At 47.1% G+C, this 23,250-nt stretch overlaps 4 protein-coding genes across 6 annotated transcripts; 3 read left to right on the top strand and 1 right to left on the bottom strand.

The window, feature by feature from the left end:
• The first annotated feature begins 593 nt into the window (after window positions 1-593).
• fbxo34 (F-box protein 34) lies at window positions 594-4,124 on the top strand. 3 transcript variants are annotated; one of them, XM_077564959.1, is made up of 2 exons: window positions 594-760; window positions 2,182-4,124. In XM_077564959.1, the coding sequence occupies exon 2, from the start codon at window positions 2,189-2,191 to the stop codon at window positions 3,506-3,508; it is 1,320 nt and encodes a 439-aa protein (XP_077421085.1). In that variant the 5' UTR covers window positions 594-760; window positions 2,182-2,188; the 3' UTR covers window positions 3,509-4,124. The 3 variants fall into 3 exon arrangements, with proteins under 3 accessions (XP_077421085.1, XP_077421086.1, XP_077421084.1); XM_077564960.1 differs by having other exon boundaries at window positions 597-760; window positions 2,135-4,124; XM_077564958.1 differs by lacking the exon at window positions 594-760 and adding an exon at window positions 767-924.
• A 291-nt stretch (window positions 4,125-4,415) lies between these two features.
• Window positions 4,416-9,993, bottom strand: jmjd7 (jumonji domain containing 7). The gene is made up of 11 exons (XM_077564965.1): window positions 9,863-9,993; window positions 9,567-9,651; window positions 9,218-9,383; window positions 7,880-8,033; window positions 7,679-7,817; window positions 6,772-6,886; window positions 6,638-6,694; window positions 6,462-6,557; window positions 5,322-5,398; window positions 5,071-5,230; window positions 4,416-4,715 (listed from the first exon to the last, which is right to left on the bottom strand). The coding sequence occupies exons 3-11, from the start codon at window positions 9,264-9,266 to the stop codon at window positions 4,627-4,629; spliced, it is 936 nt and encodes a 311-aa protein (XP_077421091.1). The 5' UTR covers window positions 9,267-9,383; window positions 9,567-9,651; window positions 9,863-9,993; the 3' UTR covers window positions 4,416-4,626.
• On the top strand, window positions 9,592-12,455 carry lrrc57 (leucine rich repeat containing 57). Its single transcript, XM_077564966.1, has 6 exons — window positions 9,592-9,757; window positions 10,198-10,324; window positions 10,582-10,717; window positions 10,802-11,070; window positions 11,175-11,360; window positions 11,831-12,455. Exons 2-6 carry the CDS (start codon window positions 10,241-10,243, stop codon window positions 11,870-11,872), a joined length of 717 nt encoding a protein of 238 aa, XP_077421092.1. The 5' UTR covers window positions 9,592-9,757; window positions 10,198-10,240; the 3' UTR covers window positions 11,873-12,455.
• Window positions 12,456-13,409: 954 nt separating this feature from the next.
• On the top strand, window positions 13,410-21,492 carry tyro3 (TYRO3 protein tyrosine kinase). Its single transcript, XM_077564955.1, has 19 exons — window positions 13,410-13,739; window positions 14,238-14,424; window positions 15,220-15,320; window positions 15,393-15,563; window positions 15,655-15,741; window positions 15,829-15,944; window positions 16,480-16,660; window positions 16,870-17,012; window positions 17,399-17,537; window positions 17,619-17,760; window positions 17,836-17,930; window positions 18,140-18,235; window positions 18,312-18,392; window positions 18,477-18,569; window positions 18,641-18,762; window positions 19,522-19,631; window positions 19,707-19,866; window positions 20,677-20,813; window positions 20,958-21,492. Exons 1-19 carry the CDS (start codon window positions 13,682-13,684, stop codon window positions 21,364-21,366), a joined length of 2,628 nt encoding a protein of 875 aa, XP_077421081.1. The 5' UTR covers window positions 13,410-13,681; the 3' UTR covers window positions 21,367-21,492.
• Window positions 21,493-23,250: the final 1,758 nt, after the last annotated feature.

Here is a 23,250-nt window from a genome sequence, read left to right as displayed (position 1 = left end):
ATATAATTGCTAGTGAAACGGAATAGAAATTATTCAGAAAAAATATTCTGGGGAAAAAAGTCATTAAAAGTAGAAGATAAACGATTTCGCAAAACAATTATGTCATTAAAAATAGACTTTAAAAAGTCCAATAAACAAAGGCAATTTTTTTTTAAATTACTCAGAATTTGAATCTGAATGCAACATGCTTCCGAACGGTGACAATACTGTTAATAAATAGATTTGGTAGAATATTGTTTTGAATTTGCTGTCCTGTTTCACATTCAGGAAAAAGCAAATTGCCAGAAAAATAAGTGCACACATTGTTCGATGTTAAAGAGAAAAATAATTTTGGAATGTTCAATAAAATGTTTAAAAAAACAAAACAACGGAAGTTGACATGTTTTTGCTTTCTTTGTGAAAAGAAACAAAGATGAGTAAATCTAACTATTTGAGTTGTATTATTTTTACTTTATTATTATTTTGCTGTACAGAGAGTGAATACGGCAGACGACTCGTGCCACGGGTTTCTCACTCCAGTCCGACAGGTGGCGATAGTGCGCGTCAGCGTCGGTTTGCCAACTCACCAAATGAACTACAGGAAAAGACGACGACACAGGTGCGGCCAATCGTCTTCACCACAGACGATCTTTGGGCGCCTGCTGACGTCACGACGCCGCTGCTCCAACTGGACGTAAAGTCTAGGCGCAGCCCGACGACGTGAAACTCGATTGTTTGTCGTGCTCGCGCGCGTGCACAAGCACGGATCAAGAGGATTCAGGTAAGTCGAGGGACTGCCTGTTAGCCTCCTACGCCAGTTAGCTTGCGATGCTAACAAACATTGCGCACATTGATCGACTCTCGCGTCCGCGTCGACCTTTGAAGCAAAAGTTCCTTCGTCGGGCCACCGAGCGAGCCGCGGATGCTGCTGCGTCCGCCGGCCAGGTGAGTGAGGATGGCGGCGACTCCCGGGGCGGCGACCCCCGGGACGGCGACCCCCGGGACGGCGACCCTCGGGACGGCGACCCCCGGGACGGCGGCCCCAGCGCAGCGCGTTGCGTGCTAGCTGGCATTGGACTTTGCACACACCGGAAGTGTGCTCGCTTCTTGTGGTTGACTTGAGCGTTCTCGTTTTCCTCTTCTTCAGTACATGTTTGAAAGTGCAAGAGCGAAGAAAAAGGAAGGAAGGTCGAAAGTCGGCGAACAAGGCACGAGGGAAGGACGGAAAGTTGGGAGTAGGCTAGAAAGACGGGAAAGGTGGATGAAAAGGGCAAGGAAAGAAGGGAGTACATGGAATGGAAAGAGGAGTGAAGAAGTGGAAAGGAAAGTCAGGTGAAGGAATTGAAAGGATACTTGAAAGGATACTTAACTCATGGAGGCATTTTCAGCTGCAAAGTTATTTTGTCCAGAATGAATTTGGTAACGTCATTATTTTTCATGTACGATGAATAACTTAAAAAACAGTTCTACTTGCTGTCAACCTAAGATGACGTCACGTGCTGAGGAAGCTGACCAAACCCCCCAAAACAGAAATATAAACAGTACAAGGTCTTGCTCTTGAATCATTATGTTTGTTCCCATTATAGCATCTTGACTGCTTAATGTCATTTATTTTGTGTTGATTATTATTACTATTTTTATTTTATTTATTTGATTTTGTTTTGTCAGGGGCAGATACCATAAGTTTCACTTCTTTCTCTCCCCTTTCATTTCTTTATTTTTTATTTTTAAGAATGACATTTTTAATTGAATTGAAAAAACAAAAACAAGTAAGCCATGATTGGTCGCTCCCCCAGCACAGGTGATGTCATCTTCCATCGACAGCAGGTGGAAAAATATATATTTTTAAAGTTATTAATTGTACAATAAAAATAATAGTTATCAAATTAATTCTGGACAAAATCAAAACTTTTTATGCTAAAAATGAGTCAAGTGAAAGATGGAAAAAAAAAGAAAGAAGACTGAAAAAAGAATGCAAGAAGGAAAAGAACACATGACATTTGGACGAGTGCTTGTTTGTTGATTTTATGTGAACTTTACTCGCATTGTAAAACGTGTCGTTGACATCCAATAATAATCACAGCACCATAGCAAGGCGTCACTTCCTGTCCGTTGCCACATCTTGAGTGTCCCTCTCGAACTTTGAACCCTGTAGGTCGTTTCGCCTGTCCTGTCCTGTTGATGTCCTCTTCCTGTCTCCAGGCCGGCCATGCACGTCAAGCAGCAGCGTGTGGACGTGTCGGGCTTTTGCGCGCCGCCCCGCTCCGCCAGCGGTGGCGGGCGCCGCCCCCTCGGCGCCATTGCCGCCAACACGCTGATGACGCGGGCCGGCCCGCCGCCGCCATGTTGTCCAACCAAAGACGATCCTGCCGTCCTGCTGGACATGTGCGCCGTCATCAAGCCGGGCCACGTCCGCGAGAAGATCGCCCTCTTCGCTCCAAAAGCGGCTTCCCGTCCGGGAGGCTCGCTGTGGGTCAACCGCGCCCCCTCCACGCGGACCGGGAAGGTGAAGGGCAGCCGGCGGGGAAATGGCAACGCCAAGCGACGCCGGAAGTCTGCAGGTACCAAAAACCTCCGGCGGGACCCTGAAAACGGGCTGCCCGCCGCTGCGTCGACGCAAAGGTTGATGGAAGGGGCGGAGTGGAAGGTGTCGGTGGGCGCCATGGTGGCCTTCCTGGAGGAGCGCCACAGCAAGGTATGTCACGCCATCGGCAGAATGCCGCCCCTCCCCGAGGACCCGGAGGGCGTGTGCGTGTCGGACGTGGTCGCCAAGCTCGAGTGTCGGCAGCGCGGCGACGAGGGGGGCGGGTCGGCAAGGCCGAAGAGGTGGGTGGGGCGCGTCCTGCTCGCCGCCAGTCCCGCGCCATCAGCTCGTTGCCCGCCGCCCTCACCATCACCTGACATTCGTGACGGCAACCCGATGGGACGCTGCTGGTGGTCGCCGCCTTCAGGCGATGCCGCGACTCCGGAGACGTCGCCCCCGCCGGAGGAGACGGAGCCGCGTCCCGGATTGTTGTTTCTGTCCACGCCTTCCCCGCCGCCTCCTCAGATCCGATGGGACAAGTTGGCCGCGGCCGACAACTTTGCGGAGATGAGGTGGCGCTTGCGCGAGCTGCTGGAGCCGCCGGCCGCTCTGGCCGCGCTGCCGCAGGAAGTGCTGGTGGCCATCTTTGTGCTGCTGCCCACCCGCAGCCTGGCGGCCATCAAGTGCACGTGCCGCTACTTCAAGTTGGTCATCGAGGACTACGGCATCCGGCCCGCCGATTCCCTGTGGGTGTCGGACCCCCGTTACCGCGACGACCCCTGCAAGAAGTGCAAGCGGCGCTACGGCCGCGGCGACGCGTCGCCCTGCCGTTGGCACCACAAGCCGTACTGCCAGGCGCTGCCCTACGGGCCCGGGTTCTGGATGTGCTGCCACCGCGCGCGGCGGGACGCCCCCGGCTGCAACGTGGGGCTCCACGACAACCGCTGGGTTCCCGCCTTCCGCGGCGTCGGCGTTCCCGTCTCCCGCAGGGGCGCCGACGACTGAACCTCACGGGAAGTTTTTAGCTTTTTTTTTTTTTTTTTTTTGGAACTTTGGAGTGGTCCCGCATCATCGGTGGCGACGCGTTTGTTGGCCGAGGACGGAGTCTCGGACAGGACTCTTGCGGAACAGGAAGTCGCGTCTGGGGTGGCCATTTTGCATATTTTGTCTCCGGCAGTGGGAAAGCCGAGTGTTTGCGTTTATGTGTACATACAGTAAATATGAATTTTAAGAAAGCCAAGTGGTTGCCTTGGAGACGCTGCAATAAAATTAAAAAATAAGAGTGTTTTAATAAAGAGCTTTTCTTTTTTTGGCTTCTTAGATTTAGTTTTCATAAAACCAAGGTTATTTTAGTTAACAAAAACTAATGAAAAACACAAAAATTCCAAAAACAATTACGTTAACCAAATAACATAAAATTGAAAATGCTTTTAAAAAAAAACAAAAACTAACTGAAACTACATTTTATGTTTACAAAACTAAGTAAATCTATAATTATTGCAAAAATGTCCTTGGTTTTAGTCTTTGGTCATTCATTTTAATACATGAGCCTTTGGGGATGATTTGAAATGTGATTTTAAGTCGATTTATTTCAATATTAAAGACGTTTGAACGTGTGTCACTGAAGTGATGTTTTCATTTGACCCTGGTGTTTATTAAATATTGTGCAAAACACAATAAAATCAATAAACAACTAATACTGAAACTAACTAAATCTAAGCATTTTTTTAAACTAACAGAACCACCCTTAAAACTAAATTTAAATAAAACGAAAAAAAAAAAAAAACAGAACTCAAATAAAAATTCCAAAACTATAATAACCCCGCATAAAACAAAACAAACTCTTATGCCTTCCCACCTTCAATTGGAAAAAATAAAATAAAAATAAAAAGTCATGTTCATGTCATCAAGATTTTTGTCTAAAAAAATTAGCAACTTTTTAATCTTCGTGGCATGATATTCAGCAGGACACAAGGTAGTTGTGTTTAATCGGCCTTCGGATTAAGAGGAACTCCTTGGCAGCATTTCTGAAACTTGAGAAGTCACGTCGAAATCCAATATTGGCCTGAGTTGTTGTGGCGCCCTCGTGTGGCTGTGCGCTGAAGCGCAGCCTGGCGACGAGCTCACTTTTGGGAGGCGACAGCCGTGATGGCGTCCAGAAGCGTGAAGTAGTTGTACTTGATGTCGAAATCCATGTCGTACCAAAAGTTGACTGCAATCAAAATGCAAAGGTCAAATGTCAACAGCATTTTTATCGTTTTGGAATTTTCATTTTAGTTCGTTTTGTTGTTTAAATTCAGTTCGTTTGAATTAGTTTTCAGGGTCGTTTTGTAAACGTAAAATGTAGTTTCAGTTTTCGTTTTTATTTTCTTTTGTTCACAAAAAGTTTTTTTTGAATTTGAGTAATTTTGTTAGCTTGAGTTCAACTAAAATAGCCTCGGATGTCAACCTGTGTTCATTACGGTGGTAAAAATCGACCCGCAATAGAGGAACATTTTGAATGGGGGTGTGGCTTAATGACTATGTTTGTAAAGCCCTTTTTTTTTTCAAGTGGCTCTGCTGGCTACCTGCGATGCAGCCGTGCGACTGTCTGACGTGGTGGAACCACAAGGACGGCAGGTAGAGCATCTCTCCCGCCTTCACGCTGCAGCGGAGCGGTCGCGCTCGTCGGTACATGGGGTAGCGCTCCAGGTCCGGGTCCAGCGGGTCCACGGGGATCCACGGCACCTGGTGGCGGGAAGGCCCGGCCGGAGGCGGCGGTGGGTGTCAGAGAGGGTGCGGGACAGAGCCGCCGCTGAGCCGCCGCGCCTCAACGCACCTTCTCGCGGTCGTTCTGGTCCACCACCTCAAAGTCACCGTCGTCCTTCTGCCGGTAAACCGCAGGCTGGTAGAGACCTGGTGACGCACGTTACTGGCGTAGGAAGTATACTACGGCATGTTACCGTGGTTACCTTGACGATGGTTGCCATAAGAGATGTTCCGGTGGTTACTGTAGCTGATGTTAGCCGAGATTGTGAAGGCTGTTACTCGGGAAATGGTCGTTACCGTGGTTACCGCGAGGTATGTTACGGGCTTCCAATTGTTACTCCAAGCGACGTTACGACCGGCACCACTGGAGACGTACGCTGCGCCGCTGGCGTATGATAGTGTTGGAGCTGTTACTATGGCAACCAAAAGAGCTGTTGTTTGTCGTCATGGTTACGGCAAGGACATGACTATTGTTACCGTAAGTACTGTTACTTTCATTAGTATGTTTAGGACTGTTACTATTAGGGCGAGTTAAAAAAAAATGGTAAAACTGATATTGAATCGATTTTCCTTTTCCAGCCTGATCAATTCAGAAAACCGTGAATCAAGTCTTTTTTCCACCATAAAATCTTAAGAAAATACAATTTTAAAGGCCAATTTTTTTTTGTATCTTACCGTTTTTCTGAATTTAAAATGATTTTCTTCCATTTATGAAAGACCGGACTTCTTGCACTTTAAGACCATTCCGAATCTTTTAAGTTGATATTTACATTAAATTAGAATGATGAAAATATCGTCATCTCATCCTTGCTGATGTCAATGTTTGTGTAACACTTGAGCGATTTTAAACAGGCGTTACTTTCATGAATAAATCAATCATTTGAGCAGTTATTGCTGCCGCAAATTTGACTTACATGTAAATGTTTTTTTTTTTAATTAAAAAGAATTGATGTTCCATAATTAATCGATATCGGATTGAACTGAAGTGAATCGAATCTGGAAAAACGGAACTCTTGTGAATTGAAATGGAATCGGTTGAGGAAATTAGAATCGATACCCAACCCTAGTTACTCTATACTAGTTACTTGTCACCGCGGTTACCACAAGGCTCGTGCCTATTCCAGTAAACTACTATGATGGGTTAGTAGAACTCTGGTTACTGATACTTTGATTGCCGCAACAACGGTGTTGGTTCGGTTGCTATGGTTACCGTAAGGGATGAAGGGTCGGTCGGTGGGCGGCAGGAGGATGAAGTCCTTTCGTCCGGAGATGACGCAGTAAACATTCTCGTAAGGATCTTTGTGCACTGAAACCCCGAGTGGAAAACGTTGCCGTTGTTTGTTTCAGCCGGACAAGAAGTCGGGCGAGGCGGCGGGCAGATCTTACAGGAAGTGACGGCGTCGGCCTCGCCGAGCCAGAAGTTGACGGCGTCGGGCGACTTCCCTGAAGGAAAAAGAAGAAGAAGAAAGCGCTGGCAGCCATCCAACAGCCAGGTGGCGCCAGCGAGCGCTTGGGCTCACCCAGTGCGGCGCTCATCCAGCCCACGTGCGCGTCCACGTCGTCGGTCAGCTCGGGAAGTTCCTCCAGCAGGTTGGAACACTGCTTCTGGACGTACAGCACGCCGCGCTGCTTCACCTGGCACGCGCGCACACGCGCAATTCATAGACTGGAAGTGGACGGCCATTTTGGAATGGCCTCTTTTGCTTCTTTTTAGAGTTGAGTGATTGTCAAAGTGTGGTACACAAAACAACAACTTTATTTCTCTCTCTTTTTTTGACGCGAGGAAATGATTTCTTGAAAAGCAAGCGCGTTTTCCCCAAAATATACATAAATAGATTCAAATCATGAAAAATCTTGATTTTCTTGAGAAACTAAACTCCAAAAAAACGTCCATTTTTCTCTCAAGTTTTTAAAAAACGTTTTTGCTTGAAATTGGATTTTTGAAGGGAAAACAATGTTTTTAATTTTTCATTTATTGCAGGATTATTCTTTTTTTTATAATTATGTTATTTGACCAGGTTGGTCCCAATGACATTCAAACTTGCTTCACGGGAGACGTACCCGGCCTCGCGCAAAAGTTACACAAAGTTACAAACATGCAAAGCGAAACGGACAAAATACAATTTACAAACAAGCTAAAACATCAACATTCAAAATATCGATATTTCAGCGTGCGTTTATGTTCAAACGGCGCAAAACGTATGAAATAGTATGAAATGTCTTTTTTTAAGGAATCCAATTTTTTTTTGGGATGACCACACTCGAGCCTGCTTTGACTTTGATACTGTATTCGAATGTTGTTGAGGACGACTTGGAGACTTCCGACTTTTTGAAGGCCTCCAAAGTTTTGCGAGCCACTTTTGCCGTCTCTCGTGTTGCCACTTTGGGCGGTCGTGCTTGGCAAGCGTAAGGTGCGGCGAGTCGTACCTTCCCTTGGATGATGTCCAGCACGGAGGAAAAGCTCATGCGTCGTTCCTCAGGTGTGACAAATCGATCATCTTTGACGGCGTCGGCGTAACCGTTGGGGGTCACCGCCACGCTGACGACCTTGGAGCCCACCTTCTCCCTGCAGACAGGAAGCGGAACGCTCGGGCCCGGTTGTCCTCAGGAGGCGTTCCGAACTCCTACCTGAGGTACGCGGGCGTCCACCTGGACAGAGCCGGCCAATGATTGAAGGCGTTTCGTACGATGCACGGCTTGTTGGGAGCGATCCAGTGGCGGTAGAAGTGCAGCGGCTCGGGTGGGCCGTCCACGTAAGGCACCGATGGGTTCAGGTACAAATCTGAAACGTGATGACTCTACTACATTATATGCAATAGCTAGGTCGTCATGGTAGTGTTATTAGTAGGTTAGTAGTAATGATGTGGAATGATAGTAGTGGTAATGCAACAGTACTTGATTACACGCCATTTTGAGACCTCTGAGCGATGTTCCATCTGTTTCCGTTTTACAGCAATTAGCATTAAAATATAGCTAAGTTTGAGCATTATTCGCAAACCTGTTGAATGAAAACACTGGGCAAAAGAGCTTTTTTGCAACATGGCCCTGATGGATCTCTTATACTCTGCTGCCACCTGCTGGCTGTTTTTTTTATTTTTATAACTACCATTGCTTTAAGCGACCTCTTCATGTCAGAAGCTGTATCAAAGACTCACTCTCTTATGCTCTAACATAAATAAATAAAAAACATTAAAAAACGTATAAATATGTTTTTGGGAATGCATGACAAAGTATTTTAGTTTTGGGGTTTGAATGCGTTAAGTAATAGTAGTACAGTACTTTATAGTAGGTAGTTAGCAGTATTATGACTAATGTTAGTGGTCCTGTATAAGTAGTATTGTTCTAGAATATGTAATAGTAGTGCTACCAATAGTACTTGTATAAGTAATAATAGTAATAGCCTAATAGGAGTAATAGGGGTAGTAAAGTGTAAGTTTCAAAAGATGAAAGTACACTACTTGTTATAGATTTATGATTTACAATTTAAGCACATCAGTAGACACATATTGCTGGTAGTGCTTGTGTTAGTAGTATTATTGTCAAAGTTCTTTAAGAACTACTAGTAAGAGTGTATAACTAGCAGAAGAAGATGGAGTAGGGGTGGTAGAGTGGTAGCATTACCAGGACTAGTATAACTAGTATTGTATTGGAAGTATCAGAATAAGTAGCACAGCAGTAGTACTTGTGGTACTAGTGATAGTGTTATTGTTATTAATATTATGGTAAGTAGGTGCTAGTACCAAGAGTACATAACTAGCAGCAACTAGTACTAGTAGAGTTAATTGAGTAGCAGTATTAGCAGGACAAGTAGAACTAGTAGGCCTGTTGTAGTCGTAGTGGAAGTGGTAGGAATAGTATTGTGTAGCAGAAGAAACATTATTTGACAATATTACTACTATGCTAGTACCTAAAATGATTAGGATTGGTAAAATAAGCCGTTTAAATAGTATATAGCTACTGCAGTACCGTGAGCCTCTTGTGCGAAATGTGCCAGTCGTTCCTTCACGGCGTCCATATCGTTTGTTATTCGATCGATAATTGAATCAATAATCACATTTCAGTCCTCAGCCGCTTCGTCCATGCTGCTTTGTTTACTTCTTCGACTGCCTGGCTTCTGTCATTTCGCCTCCTGCTGGCCGAAAGATGAACTGCACGTCAAAAACGCCATTACTTTTCCACCAATACACATAATTGTAATCAAATTATTCTTTTTGGATGAAAAAAAACCTCAAATAACAATGAGTTGTAAATGATTGTATAACGCACAACCTGAACATTAGATGACGTTTTTCCTCTAAGACATAAACCAACACACCTGTATTGCGCGTGCGTAATGTGACGTCACATCCGGAGATTTTCTGTTTACAGTTATTGGGCGGCTCTCTTGTCGGAACGTTTTTCTGAATATGAATAAATAATAAAACATACATTTTCATCAATACATTGCATCTTTAAATCGTTTCCAAGTTGGACTACGAGAACGGCACAACATTTCGTCACTGTGACGTAAGTAAGGCACACGAGCCGCCTGGTCGCGTCTGGAACTGTGCTAGCGCTTAGCATGCTAACGGATATGGCTTATGTTAGCTTAGCTTCGAGCCTTCGACGCACCTCCAAAGTAACCCCACACGCACGCGACCTAGTGTACAGAACCGTCTAGTTGAGTACGGTACTTGGGCTTCTCGTCGCCATTTACGACCACTGATCATGAATACTGAACAAGTAAACACGACTGCTACAGCTATTTAACGCCCTCTAGCGGCATGCAAAAATCCAATCAACTTTTCTCCCTACGAACTTCCCACTTCTTTGATTGACAGCTTCAGGGCCACAACGAAGTTTGGTTGAATTCTTTGAGATCACCGTGTCATGTGACCTATTGTTGTGTGTGTGTGTGTTTTAATTGATGTTGCAATTAACTGAGACTGATTGACACTCATTTCCAGGACAGTGCCGCAGTGACGGAGACAGTTTGGACCTTCAGTCCGGATGGGGAACAGCGCTCTCAAGTCCCACCTGGAGACTTCCCAGAAAACGGGAGTGTTCCAGCTCACTGGAAAAGGACTTCCAGAGGTGAGACATGTCTGCACAGCACATGCATTGCCTTTACTTTTGACGGGAATGTCGTCGTGGCTGCCAGCAGCGTCGCTGAGCTGGATTGTGACTCGGGCTGGTTATCGATTCAGAGTTCTGAAACCGGATCGATTCATAATAATTCATTTCAAATCAATTGCAACCACAGCGCTGTGTAAATAAAGTGGCAAAACACGAGACAGAAGGTGGCGCCAAAGTATTTGACCTGATTTAATAGGGGACCTTGTGGTCTTCAGTTTCCCGAGGAACTGCAGCGGCTCACAGCAAACCTTCGCACAGTGGACATGTCTGACAACAAGTTGGAGTCACTTCCTCCTTCCATTGGAAACTACGCGCAGCTCCGAAGCTTGACCCTCAACTCCAACAGGCTGGGTGAGTCCAAATCTTCAGGATCAAAACGCTCGGTGGCATTGCAACGTCTTCAGCGCTCACGGGATGTTGCTTTGTGGTCCTCAGGCGGACTTCCCGCCGAGATCGGGAAGCTGAAGAAACTGGAGACTCTTAGTCTCGGTTGCAATCGGATCCAGCAGCTCCCGCCCACCATGGAGCAGCTCAAGGCCCTGCGGACCCTCATCCTGGCTGGGAACCGCATCTCCGAGTTCCCCGCCGGACTGGGAGCCCTGAGACATCTGGATCTGCTGGACTTGTCCCGCAACCAGATTCGGAGTGTGCCGCCAGAGGTGTCAGCATTGCAGGTCATTGAGATCAACCTCAACCAGAACCAGGTACCAAACTATTCGACTGGTCCAAAAACAAGATGAACTGATTGGCTGAGCAACAATCAGAACGTTCATCAGAAGCCAGAAAAAAAGTTGCGCTTGTCTTCTAGATCTCGCTGCTGTCTGCGGACGTGTCTCGGTGTCCCCGCCTCAAAGTTCTGCGTGTGGAGGAGAACTGTTTGGACCTGGCTGCCATCCCGCTGTCCATTCTGAAAGAGTCCCAAGTGTCTCTCTTCTCGGTGGAAGGAAACCTCTTTGAGGTCAAGAGTCTACAAGATCTGGAGGGCTACGACAAGGTGAGCCGGTTCCGAGCACATCGCGACCGGCTCGGCCAAGCGAAGTTAGGCAAAGCTATCCGTTTCCTCTTGGGTTTCCGTTAAGTCATGTGATTCGCTGTAGTTGTCGTAGCGCTTGCTGATGGTTCCCAAAGGTGCCAAACAGTCAGACTGCACTAACGGAACCAGGAGCAGGTAGCAAACAATGAAATCAGTCCAACAGAAATCAGAAACCAGTACCAAAAATGTCATCACTTAAAGGAAAAGCCAAGCGTAGACTAGGCGAGGCTCGAGACCGGTCCAACTGGAACCGGGCCCAAGTAACCATCAATCAGATCGGTCCAACAAGAAAGCAGAAGCAGGTACGGTAGTTAGAGTGGTTGGTTAAGGTGTCTGCGCAATAGTATGGCGTAAGTGTTGTTGCCGTGGTGACCTGCTCATTGAGTCGGCCAATCAGAGAGCCGTGTATGACTCCTGTCTTCCCTCCTCAGTACATGGAGCGCTTCACCGCCACCAAGAAGAAGTTTTCCTGAAGACCACCACCACCACTTTGTACTCTTCTTCCTCTCCTGCTGATGAAAAACAGGAAGTAGTAGTCGAAGAAGACGATTCCAGTGTGTTTGCCACCAATTAGCGCAGCTTGTGTCCAGCCAACTCTGACAGGAAGTACATTGTTGCAGATGCTCTGGACTCGCCGTGGCCATCCAGAGGAACAAAGTGGAACTGCAAACTTTTCTTTTACCGTCGCAAAGACTATATTGCACTTCTAGTGGCACTTTCAGTCTCTTAAAAAAAACAAAAAACATTGGCAGTGCCACGGCAGTAAGCTTGCTAATCAGCTGCATGTTTTGCCGCTAACGATGCAGGAAAACAGGAAGTCATCTTATGCACTTCTGGTGATGTCATCAATGTGTCGGCCATGTTGTATTTGAGCTAACACCAACAGTAGTTGCTAGCTGTTTGCCCCTCATCAAGCTACAAGTATTTGTTTTTTTCATTACTAATGAATGAACTTGACAATAAAAGCGTACCTCAAAGCACACAAAGAGTCTTAGGATTTTCACTAATGTGGACATGTAAAAGCGTACTTGACTTGTTAATAAAATAATGAACTCATTTTTTCATTGCATCCTCTTTGCCATGTTTCACTTATCACTCAACTAGAGTGACCAAGTTGACCACGCAGCGTTTTGAAGCTCAAGTCACGCGTCCCGAAAATTGCAGGCCAATTGCACAAAATTAATGTTTGCTTTAATAAAAATAATAACACTGATTACTGTCGGCCATAACCACAACAACAAGGCGTCGCCACGGATTTTCATATGTTGCTTTTTCACTGTTGGTTCAATTCTGCTCAACGCTGAGAATCAAAAGACTTTCCTCACTGAAGCGACGGCGGCATAACTCCGATGTTGTGATCACACAGAAAAAAACAAAAAACGCAACCGCCACACGGGACTGTTAGCCTCATGTTGCTATCTTCAGCTAGCTTGATCACCACGAGTTGCAATAAGGGCAGGGATGCAAAGTGACGCGTCGTCTACACATGATTTGATATTTTCTATAATGCAACACAGGCAACAACTTTATTCTTAGCTGGTCTTAGGACAACGAACAGCAATGCCAGGACACATAATGGCGCGGTACAATGTCAACATTTTAATAATAATTTAAAAAATCATTTCAAAATGCAAACTTGATAAAAATGTCGTTTTTACTAGAGATCCGTGCCTCCAATGGGGGGAAACAAACAACTTGGTGGGTGAGCCTGGCCCCCTTTGCCCCCCAACACTTCATCATTCCAGCTACTGCACAAAGTCACTGCAAATGTTTGTAATCCAAGAACAGTATATCGAAACCTTCTGCATGTTTTCTTTGCAGAAGAAATGTTAGAGGAAGCCGAGGGTGACATGATCAATGACAAAATATAACATTCGGTGTAAAATACGATGTGAGCAAGGCTAGAAAGCGCCTGGGAAAGTTGCCCCACCAAAATGCCTTTGAGACAATGCCGTGGGCAAAACCCCGCATCCACCTGCATCTTATTTTGAAGGTATGAAATTCCACATCCGCTACGGTCACCTGACGTCACCGTCAAAACCTCGGCTGCAGTGGCCCCATGGTCACCCACCCCCCATCCAGCCGAGAAACTTTTCTTCCATAACATTGCTCCTGTTTTTCCTTCTTCATTTTTGTCTTCTCGTGCCGCAAGTAAACTTCGGATCGAAGCGGGAACGCGTGTTTGTGCTCGCGTCAGCGGCTGCCGGGTCAAAGTGCGCGAGGGCACGTCCGTGCGCGCGTGCGCGCGCGAGAGAGTCTAACAAACAAACAAACAAGCAAACATGCTCGGGCTGTTGCTGAGGCTCGTGCTCGTCACTGCGCTCGCGTCGTGTGCTGTCGGTGAGTCCTTTTGATGAATTGATCGATTTATCGGCGAATTGATTGCTTGTGGGAGGGTCAGGTGCACCTGTGACTCTAACGTCAGAAGAAATTAAACTTTTGTTGCACTTTGATAAAGCGTCCCATCGATCAATAATGACATGGTGACGTCATCAAAATCACCGCAGTGGGGTGACGTCGGCATGGATGTACGGGAAGAGTGATGATGATGTCATGTGATGGACTTCCTGTTTATGTGTGCGTGGAGGGATGAGCGTTTACACTTTTGAAAGCAAGTTCAAGTGCTAAGATGTAAAATGCTTCTCAATTGATGGGGGACCCAAAAGTGGTTCGTGGAGCCATTTTGGGGCCAGTTTTGAAGAAATTAAGAAAAAGGGCAGCCATCTTGCGTTGCCACTGACAACTGAAAACACTCATCGCAAGTTTAATGCTACGATCCCTGTTATGGAGAAATGAGCGTCTCTTAAAGAGCAAGGGTTTATTTGCCGCACCCGTCAGGCGGCGTGACGTTCAGCCGGCACCCGAGCAACCAGACGGCGTCACAGGGCAACGGCATCCGTCTGGGCTGCGCCGTAGAGGGCGTGGACGAGCCCGACGTGGTTTGGATGAAGGACGGCGCTCGGCTCCTCAGCAGCGACCAGATGTTCATCGCCCTCGGGAACCAACACTGGGAGACCTACCACAGGTAATTCCTCCTCGAACCACCCACATGCAAAAAAGAAAAACAAAATTTGGTACAGTTGAGCGATGCACACGATAAAACACAACAGGTCTTACGCATGCATTAGGTTACTGCATTGCACTTTCTGTAACATGATTGTAACAAGGCATACGTGAGAAACATTTTGCTTAAAAAATATATTTTTCAATTATGTACTAAATAACAGTTAACAAAAACACCAGTAACCCCAAGCTCCATCTCATAATAATAATAATAATAATAATAATAATAGTATTTTCCCTCACATATAAATGCAAAACTTCAATTTTATCTACTTAACAACGTAACATTAGAACTTTAAGGATATAAATAAGTAGGGCCCGGCCAAAGCAATTTTTTTCTACTTTCATCAGGACAAAAAACGTTTTGCAGCAATTAGCATTAGATTATAGCTAAGTTTCATCATGATCCACAAATCTGTTTCGAACATGGCCCTGGTTGATGTCTTTTGCTCTGCTGCCACCTGCTGGCCGTTTTTGTAATAACTACCATTGTTTCAACCGTTTTGTGCAGTTGAGAGTCTGCATCAAAGCCTTCTTTGTGCTCTAGCATAAAAAAAAAAACACATAAACATGTCTTTGGGACACTTCAAACATTTAAAATAGAACGTATTGATACGTCTTTGGGAGCAAAAGAGTTAAGCGGATGACCAGAACTGTCCTGGTGCTGTCCTGGTGCAGTGGTGTCCATGACCTGAGTCCGAGGCCGAGTCCTTTTCCAAATCCGAGCTCGGGTCCAGTCTCCAACTTTGTGTTTCAGTGTGAAGTCAGTCCAGCAGCAAGATGCGGGTCAATACTGGTGCGAGGTGGACTTCCACGGTCAGACGTTCTCGTCCCAACGGGCCTGGATCACGGTTGAAGGTGAGGACCAGACCGGACTTGGTTCTCGCGTTTTTTCCCGAAGCGCGGCCGTCATAGTTGCGTCTTTTGCAGGCGTCCCGCACTTTGTTCAGGAGCCTCAGGACGTGTCCACGCTTCCCGGCCAGCCCTTCAACCTGACCTGCGGTGCTGTCGGACCGCCCGAGCCCGTGGAGGTTCTGTGGTGGCTGGGAGGCATCCAGGAGGGCCGCGGCACAGCGTCCCCCTCCGTCCTCCGGGTGGTGGGTAAGACCTCGCCTCGCCTGACGTCACGCCGCGTTGCCCGCCTCAACCGGGGCGGAGCTCGACGCTCACCTGACTTGTCGTCGGCACGCAGGTGTCAATAAGACGGTGAAGTTCTACTGCGAGGCCCGTAACGCTCGCGGGATCTCCGTGTCCAGAACTGGGACGGTCTACATCAAAGGTGAGCGTTAGCGGGACTTGTTAGCATCACGTGCGTTTTGGGGGAGGGGCGCGGCGTTTGGTAATCCCAAATCTTGTTTCATGACAGCGTTGCCGGCGCCCCCCGCTGGACTGAAGGTTACCAACATGCTGGACAATGACGCCTTGTTGTCATGGCAACCGGGATTCACGGGTCACTCCGAGCTGTCCACCTGCGTCGTCCAGGTATGCGCACGCACTTAAAGTGGAAGTGAACTTTCAACATTTCTTGACAATAATATCTTAAATGTGAACTCACGAGTCTAAACAAGACATTCTGATGAATGTTACATTTGTGGAATATAAGTTATGAAGCAAAATGCAGCCATTTTGATCCATCTCAGGGGGCGGCCATTTTGCCACTTGCCGGCAACTGAAGATGACATCACAATTGCTCAGGCAACAACCAATCACAGCTCTCCTGTTTTCTGAAGCTGAGCTGTGACTGGTTGTAGACAGCAAGTGGCAAAATGGCCGCCCTTAGATGGATCAAAATGGCTGCATTTTGCTGCTTAACTCATATTCTGCTGCTGCATAGAAAATATTATTGTCAAAAATGTTGGGGGTTGACTTCCTTTCTAAGAGGCTTGAAATGGACGCACAGTTTTTGTATGTGTAAGCTCGGTAGCTTAGAAGTTGATTGACAAGTTGAGCTGCGTCTGGTTTCACGCACACACAAACAAAATGGCATCATTGAGCCTCGGCTGCGTTTCTTCGTCAGGTGCAACGGTGGTCTCCCGGTCGGGTGGTCTTGCCCGAGTTGACGGTGTCCGTCCCCCCTCACGGCCGCGTCCTCGCTGGGCTGAGCCGCCACTCAAACTACAGCGCGCGCGTCTCCTGTCGCAACCAGGTGGGGGCGTCGCCCTTCTCCCCCTGGACGCACTTCGTCACGCCCGAGTCAGGTGAGCGGAATTCAGCCAGGGCGGCGCCGGCGTTGATGCGCTGCCGCCGGTCACAAACTAAAGTCAAGCGGCAGATTTGTGAGGAAAAAAACTTGCGACTTTATAAAGTGGCAAATTTTCGATTTTTATAAAGTGGCAAATTTGGGATTTTATTAAGTGACAGATTTGCGAGAGAAAAAAAACTCGTAAATTTTTTGGGGTCCCTGCAGTGCCCTCCGCGGCCCCTCGGAACCTGACCTTCAACTTGTCAGAGCGGCAGCTGAGCCTCAAGTGGGCGGAGCTTCGGGAGGAGGAGCTTCAGGGAGAGCTGCTGGCCTACAAGGTGCAATGGATTGTGGGAGGGGAGCAACAGGTGAGGTCGCCGCCACCATTGATGGGACGCAGGACCACAGCGGGTTTTTGTGCCCCGATTGATTGACTAATTGATTAGCGCATTCATCAATAAATGTTGTTGATGATCTCTTTTAATTGCTAATTGTCCAAACTCATTTTATCTTCTTGACAGTAAACGATGTCTGGTGTCTTCCATGATAGCCGGTCAACAATTGTATTTATTTTTTGAATGTCAAACATATTTGAATGGTTTCTGGGCAATTTGAAGCTGCTGAGTCCCAAAAATGACATTTTTGAATCGGCTTCTGTTTTTGAGTTCTGACGTAACTCGGTGACTTCCTGTACTTGAACTTGTAATTGAATGTGGATGAATTGCACGCCCGACGTGATTGTGCGCCTTTCTAGGAGCCTCTCCTGTTCAAGGTTCCGTGGGCGCGCCTGTCGGGCGCCAGCCGCTTCTTCAATTCGTCCGTCCAGGTGTCGGCCTGCACGGCTGTGGGATGCGGCCCCTGGAGCCCCCCCGTGGCAGTCCTGCCCGCTGCAAGTGTGTTGGCCTGCTAACATGCTAACGACATGCTAACGACACGCTAACGACACGCTCATCCAGGCCTTGTTGTCCATGCAGGCGGCTGGCCGCTCTCCGCAGTGGCCCCCAGCAAGCGAACGCACATTTGGGTGGGCGTCTTGTTTGCCCTCCTGGCGCTGACGGTGCTCGCGCTGCTCTTTTCCATCTTTGCCGGGCGGCACGAGAAGCAAAGACACTTTGGGTACAAGAAGCCGTCGCAAAGCCGAGTCCAGCTTGTCGGCGTCTGCGTGAAATGTTTTCTTTTCCCCGTCTTCAGTTGGGTTTTCCCGCCCGCTGCCGCCGACGTGCCGGTGTCTTTCACGGCCGCTCGCTCCTTCAACCGAAATGCCGGCGGACCGCAGGTTTCGTCACGTGAGTTCAGTGGCGCTCCGCAACTATTTTTCATTTGACTCATAACTCAAATAGTAAGAGTATGAGTGAATGATTTTGAGTGCGAGAGAGATTATACATATATAAAGAAAAGGAAAAAAAATCGACTCCAAGATATTAAAAATCATATAAAACAATAAGATAACCTATACCCCATACACATGTTTGAAAAAATGTGTGTCTCCCTCTAGTGGACAGTCTGGGCATCAGCGAGGAGCTCAACAACAAACTGAAGGATGTTCTGATTCCAGAGAGGCTGCTTGTGCTTGGACACATGCTGGGCAAAGGTCACATCACGTGTTCATGTGTTCACGTGTCAATGCCTTCCCATGGTTCGAATGTCGCGTGCGTGTTGCTGTTCAGGCGAGTTTGGTTCGGTGCGCGAGGCCTTTCTGAAGACGGATGACTCCCACGTCCAGAAGGTGGCGGTCAAGGTTCTGAAATGTGAGTTTTCCTCGGTCACGTGACTTAGGTGAAGCACCCTGACGACGATGATGACGATGATGATGATGATGATGATGTGTCCAGCTGACATCACGTCGTCAGGCGACATCGAGCAGTGCCTGAAGGAGGCGGCCCACATGAAGGACTTCCACCACCCCAACGTCATCCAGCTCATCGGTAGCGCTGGCACGCTTTTCGTATTGAACCCTTTCCAAGGTTGTCTGCTGACGTCGTGTTGGTCCCGCCAGGAGTGAGTCTGCACCGGCGTCACGCTCAGCGTCTGCCCGTCCCGATGGTGGTCTTACCCTTCATGAAGCACGGAGACCTGCACACGTTCCTGCTCCTGTCCAGACTCGGAGAGCAGCCCTTTGTAAGTCTCCGCTGATGTTAATGGACCGTCACGGCGTATTAGGGGACATGTAGAATTTTTTTTGGGGGGGGGGGGGGGGGGCAATAATCTAAGAAAAAAACTCGGCAAATTAACGTAACCATCCGCCCTCAGCTGAAGGATCATTTGTGGTCAAAATTAATAGTGCAATTAATCTGCATGAATAAATGATTAATATATATTTTTTTAATTAAATGGTTAATGCACTAATTTATACAGTACATGGCCTTTTTATTGAAATCAATAAAGTCATGTTTATTTCAAATGAATGAATTATTTGTTTAAAAAAAGTCAGGTTGATTTCCATTTGTGCAGTTTTAGCACCCTCTGGTGGTTAGTGTTTTAGTGCAGTTTAATTTTCACAAGGCATGTTTTGGCCCTTTTATGCTTCAAATGCACGCTAATGGTCAGATGAAGGCAAACGTAAAATGCTTGTGAACCGTCAAAATGTGGAGGAACTCAAAGTGTGCTTGCAATATAAATATTATATTGACAGATTTTGTATTTATATTTGTCATTGCTGTAATGTACAAAAAACACACTATTCTGTGTTTTTTTAGTATGAGCTCTTTAAAAAATATCTTTATTGTGGTCTTTTTTTTTTTTGTCTCGCCACCCTCCCCACAATATTGTGATAATGATCGTATCGCGATATCCGTTGCAAAATCTTTCGTCGTGAACCAATTCAGAAATGATTGATGCATTTTGACTCTTAATTTGATCGGTTGCTTTCCCGATCAGGACTTGTCGGTGCGCGTGCTGGTTCAGTTCATGTTGGACGTGGCCCGGGGGATGGAATACCTGAGCAGTCGCAATATCATCCACCGAGACCTGGCGGCCCGAAACTGCATGTCAGTCCCGGCCGACGCTCGTCCGTCGTCATGGTGATTTGTGGTCACGCCGCTCTGCGTGTGCGTGTGCGTCAGGCTGGACGAGAACACGGCGGTGTGCGTGGCAGACTTTGGTCTCTCCAAGAAGATCTACTCGGGAGATTATTACCGGCAAGGGTCCGTGTCCAAGCTTCCCGTCAAGTGGATCGCTTTGGAAAGCTTGGCCGACAACGTCTACACCACGCAGAGCGACGTGGTACGCTGCGCACACACATCACCGAGGGGGGCGAGGATACTCCAGGGTAGGGGTGTGAAAAAAAACAAAAAAAAAACAATTCAACGATGTTACAGCGCGCAATTCTCCTACCGATTTAATATGCGACCGAATCGATGTTTAGACATCAATTTTTGACTTGCAAAAATCTTTTTTGACTCCTCTAGATGGCGCTCTTGATTCAAAGATAATGGCGATGGAAATCGATCACATTCCCATGGCATCTTTAAACCAAGAGTGCCATCTAGAGGAGTCAAAAAATATCCCACGTGCTTCATTTGTCTGTCTAGTTAGCCGTTTAGCTCGCTAGCTGGCACATTTAAACCAAGAGTGCCATCTAGAGGAGTAAGTGCTTCATGAAGCTTCATTTGTCTAATCACTACTGATTAGTCATTAAAACGTTTTGAGAAGGAAAAAAATCTCAATAATCGACTTATAGATTCCTATCGCGATTAATCGGTATCGAATCGTGATCTATGAATCGCGATCCGGATCGAATCGTCAGCTACTCGGCAATTCACACCCTTCTTCAGGGCATCCAAAGATAATGCCAAATAAGGAACAAGTCATATTTTCTCCCCTTGTTTCATTTCCCACACACTCGATTGACAAAATAATAGTTGTTAGTCCTACTACCACTTTATTTACAACCACATCATGTTATTAATGAATTCTAAGGCTATTAAATCCCCTTCGAGACAAAAAAGCTGCTACTTTGTGTTAAGTATTCTCGGAGCAGTTTTCTTCCCGCACGGAAGCAGCGAGGACGTTTGAAACCTGTTTGTGTGTCAGTGGGCCTTCGGCGTCACCATGTGGGAAGTGATGACCCGGGGCCAGACGCCGTATCCTGGCGTGGAGAACTCCGAGATCTACGAGTACCTGATCCGAGGGGAACGCCTCAAGAAACCTGCCGAGTGCAGACAAGACATGTGAGTCGAGTCGGCAAGCGCGTCGGAGGGATGTCACGTGACGCCTCCGCCGTCCACGTGTCATCCGTGACAGTGTCCTTTGACCTCATGCAATTATTAGTGTGTGTCATATTGTCCCGCTGATGATGTCATGTGACCCCTCAGCTACGACGTGATGCACAGCTGCTGGAGTCCCGTGCCCAAATGTCGGCCCACGTTTCAGCGTCTGGTCGTCCTGCTGGAGGAGTTGCAACATAGCTTTTCACCCGCCGCCGCCGCCGCCCCGCACAAGGAGTCCTTACACTACGTCAACCTGGAGGGCGAAGGCCAGGAGGTCAGGGGGGCCAACGGGGCCCCCGGCCCACAAGTGGGTGACGGCTTAAGCGCCCCCCGGTGGCGGCGTGCGGAAGACGAGGAGCAGGACTGGATGATGGTGGCGTCCGGCGCCGCCTTGGCCATCGGTGGCGGCGGAGACTACAGGTATATTGTGGACCCTTGCGGTGGTGCCCAGGGGGGCCCGGGGCCAAGCAGGGACAGACTGGAAGACGATGATGACGCCGTCATTCACGTGTGAACTGATTGGATACCGCTCGCGACGGCAAACACTGACCGGTCGCTTGAGTTTGCACACTTGGCACTTTTTTAACTTGCTTGTGAATATGTTTTAATGTGACTAATTAAAAACTTTTATTTCTAACAACTTCATACGTAGAGTCAGTGACGAAAACGGGATGAAAACAGGACCTCCGCCAAGGTTGAATAGCTAATAAAAATAGTGAGCATTAAGTTTGTGTGGTCTGACGAGGCAACGGATGCCAGTGAAGATTTTTTTTATTTTTATTGTCAGCCATCACAATAAAAACACGCCCAGTGAGCAAGACGGCCATTTTGGGTTTGGAACATATTGAGACTGTCGGTACCCCATCCGTCCGTCTCAGCTGCCCAATTGGGTCCACACACGCCCAGATAGACGAGCGCATGTGCGCAATCCATCTAGTTTCACGACACGGCCCGATTGGTGCTCCAGAAGTTCGTTCATTCATGACACGTTCCCATTTGAATATTATGAAATGCTGTACAATTTGTGGTTCATATTGATTCAATAAATAATAGTGTTAAATAGGACATTTTATTCCGCCATATATTGTCCTTCAGCTACTTTTTAATTTCTCAACATATTCAAACCATCACAGCTTGCCATAAACAAGTTGCCAAACCCGGCACCGCGCCAAAGTTCAGTTGGGTTCGGCTGCACGGCTCAGTGTTTTGTCGGATCTAAGAAACACGTTTTTGGAATGTGGGCGAAAGCCTGAGGCGGGAATAACGAGCAGTTTGCACACAGGATGGACGCAAACCAAATTTGAACGGAACCACCCGAGTCAGAAGTGTAACACGGCTGTGCTAACGCCACACCCGTCATGTTGTCGAAATCGGGTCATCTGGCTGGCATTTATTCGTAAGGGCAATGATCTCAGTTTTTGGGGGCATCACGCTGGAAGTTATGGCGTATTTTGGGTTTCAACTTTTGATAAAGGGAATTATAAGCAATGTTTGGGAGGGATGAAGCGCTTGCGTCTTTTCATAACCCCCCCTGCGAGGGTTCACTCTTCAAACTATTTCACTTTGTGCCATAGAACATGAATTCGTATTAATGGTAATGACATCAAGGCTGCATTTTGAGGTTGTTTTGACTTGTAGTCGTTACAATGTAAAGACGAAGCCGAGCTGCTCACAAGAATCCCCACAAAAAACAACCTTCAGTTTGCACGCTCAAGATGTCATTTAAGGCCAAAGAGACGCAAAAGACCAACAACAACAAATCCAAGGAATGTCTGAGCATGTATGCGACGAGCACGCCTGCCCGCGGCCTCGGGGAGATCACGAACGCGTCACGCAGCAAATGGCGACTTGCCTGTGAGTCAACCTTGCTTCTTCGCAGGAATTGAGATCAAGTCGACTGAAAGGTTCACTGAAATGCCTGCACAATATAGTGATCAGCGGCAGCTTTTTGAACTTATTTTTAGGGGTGCACCGATTCATCGGCCAGCTGATTTATTGTCCCCGATGTCTTTAATTTTGGCCGATCCCTTAAAAAGAAACCAATCTTTAGGGGGATCTGTCCTGGGGCCCCTCCCCTTCATCATTTATCCCCCCTTCAATATTTTCTGCAAATATAACATTCAATTTCATTCTTATGCTGATGATCCCCAACTTGATCTCTCACCAAACCCTCCTCCACTCTACCACCGACCTCCCTTACAAACTGCATTTCTGAAATAAAAACCTGGTTCAGTCCAAATTTCCTGTAATTAAACAGTAGCAAAACTGAATTTCTACTCATCGGCACTAAAATCACCCTCTCAAAATCAGCCAGTTTTTCACTCACTATTGACAACGCCTCTATTCCACCTCTAACTAACTAACTAACTAACTACCCCCATACATGGTCGTTGTAGCC

The sequence above is a fragment of the Vanacampus margaritifer genome, chromosome 1, assembly GCF_051991255.1.
Source record: "Vanacampus margaritifer isolate UIUO_Vmar chromosome 1, RoL_Vmar_1.0, whole genome shotgun sequence".
NCBI lineage: Eukaryota > Metazoa > Chordata > Actinopteri > Syngnathiformes > Syngnathidae > Vanacampus > Vanacampus margaritifer.
The sequence above is the reverse complement of the archived record's forward strand: the minus strand, read 5'-3'. Positions and strand labels throughout refer to the sequence as shown.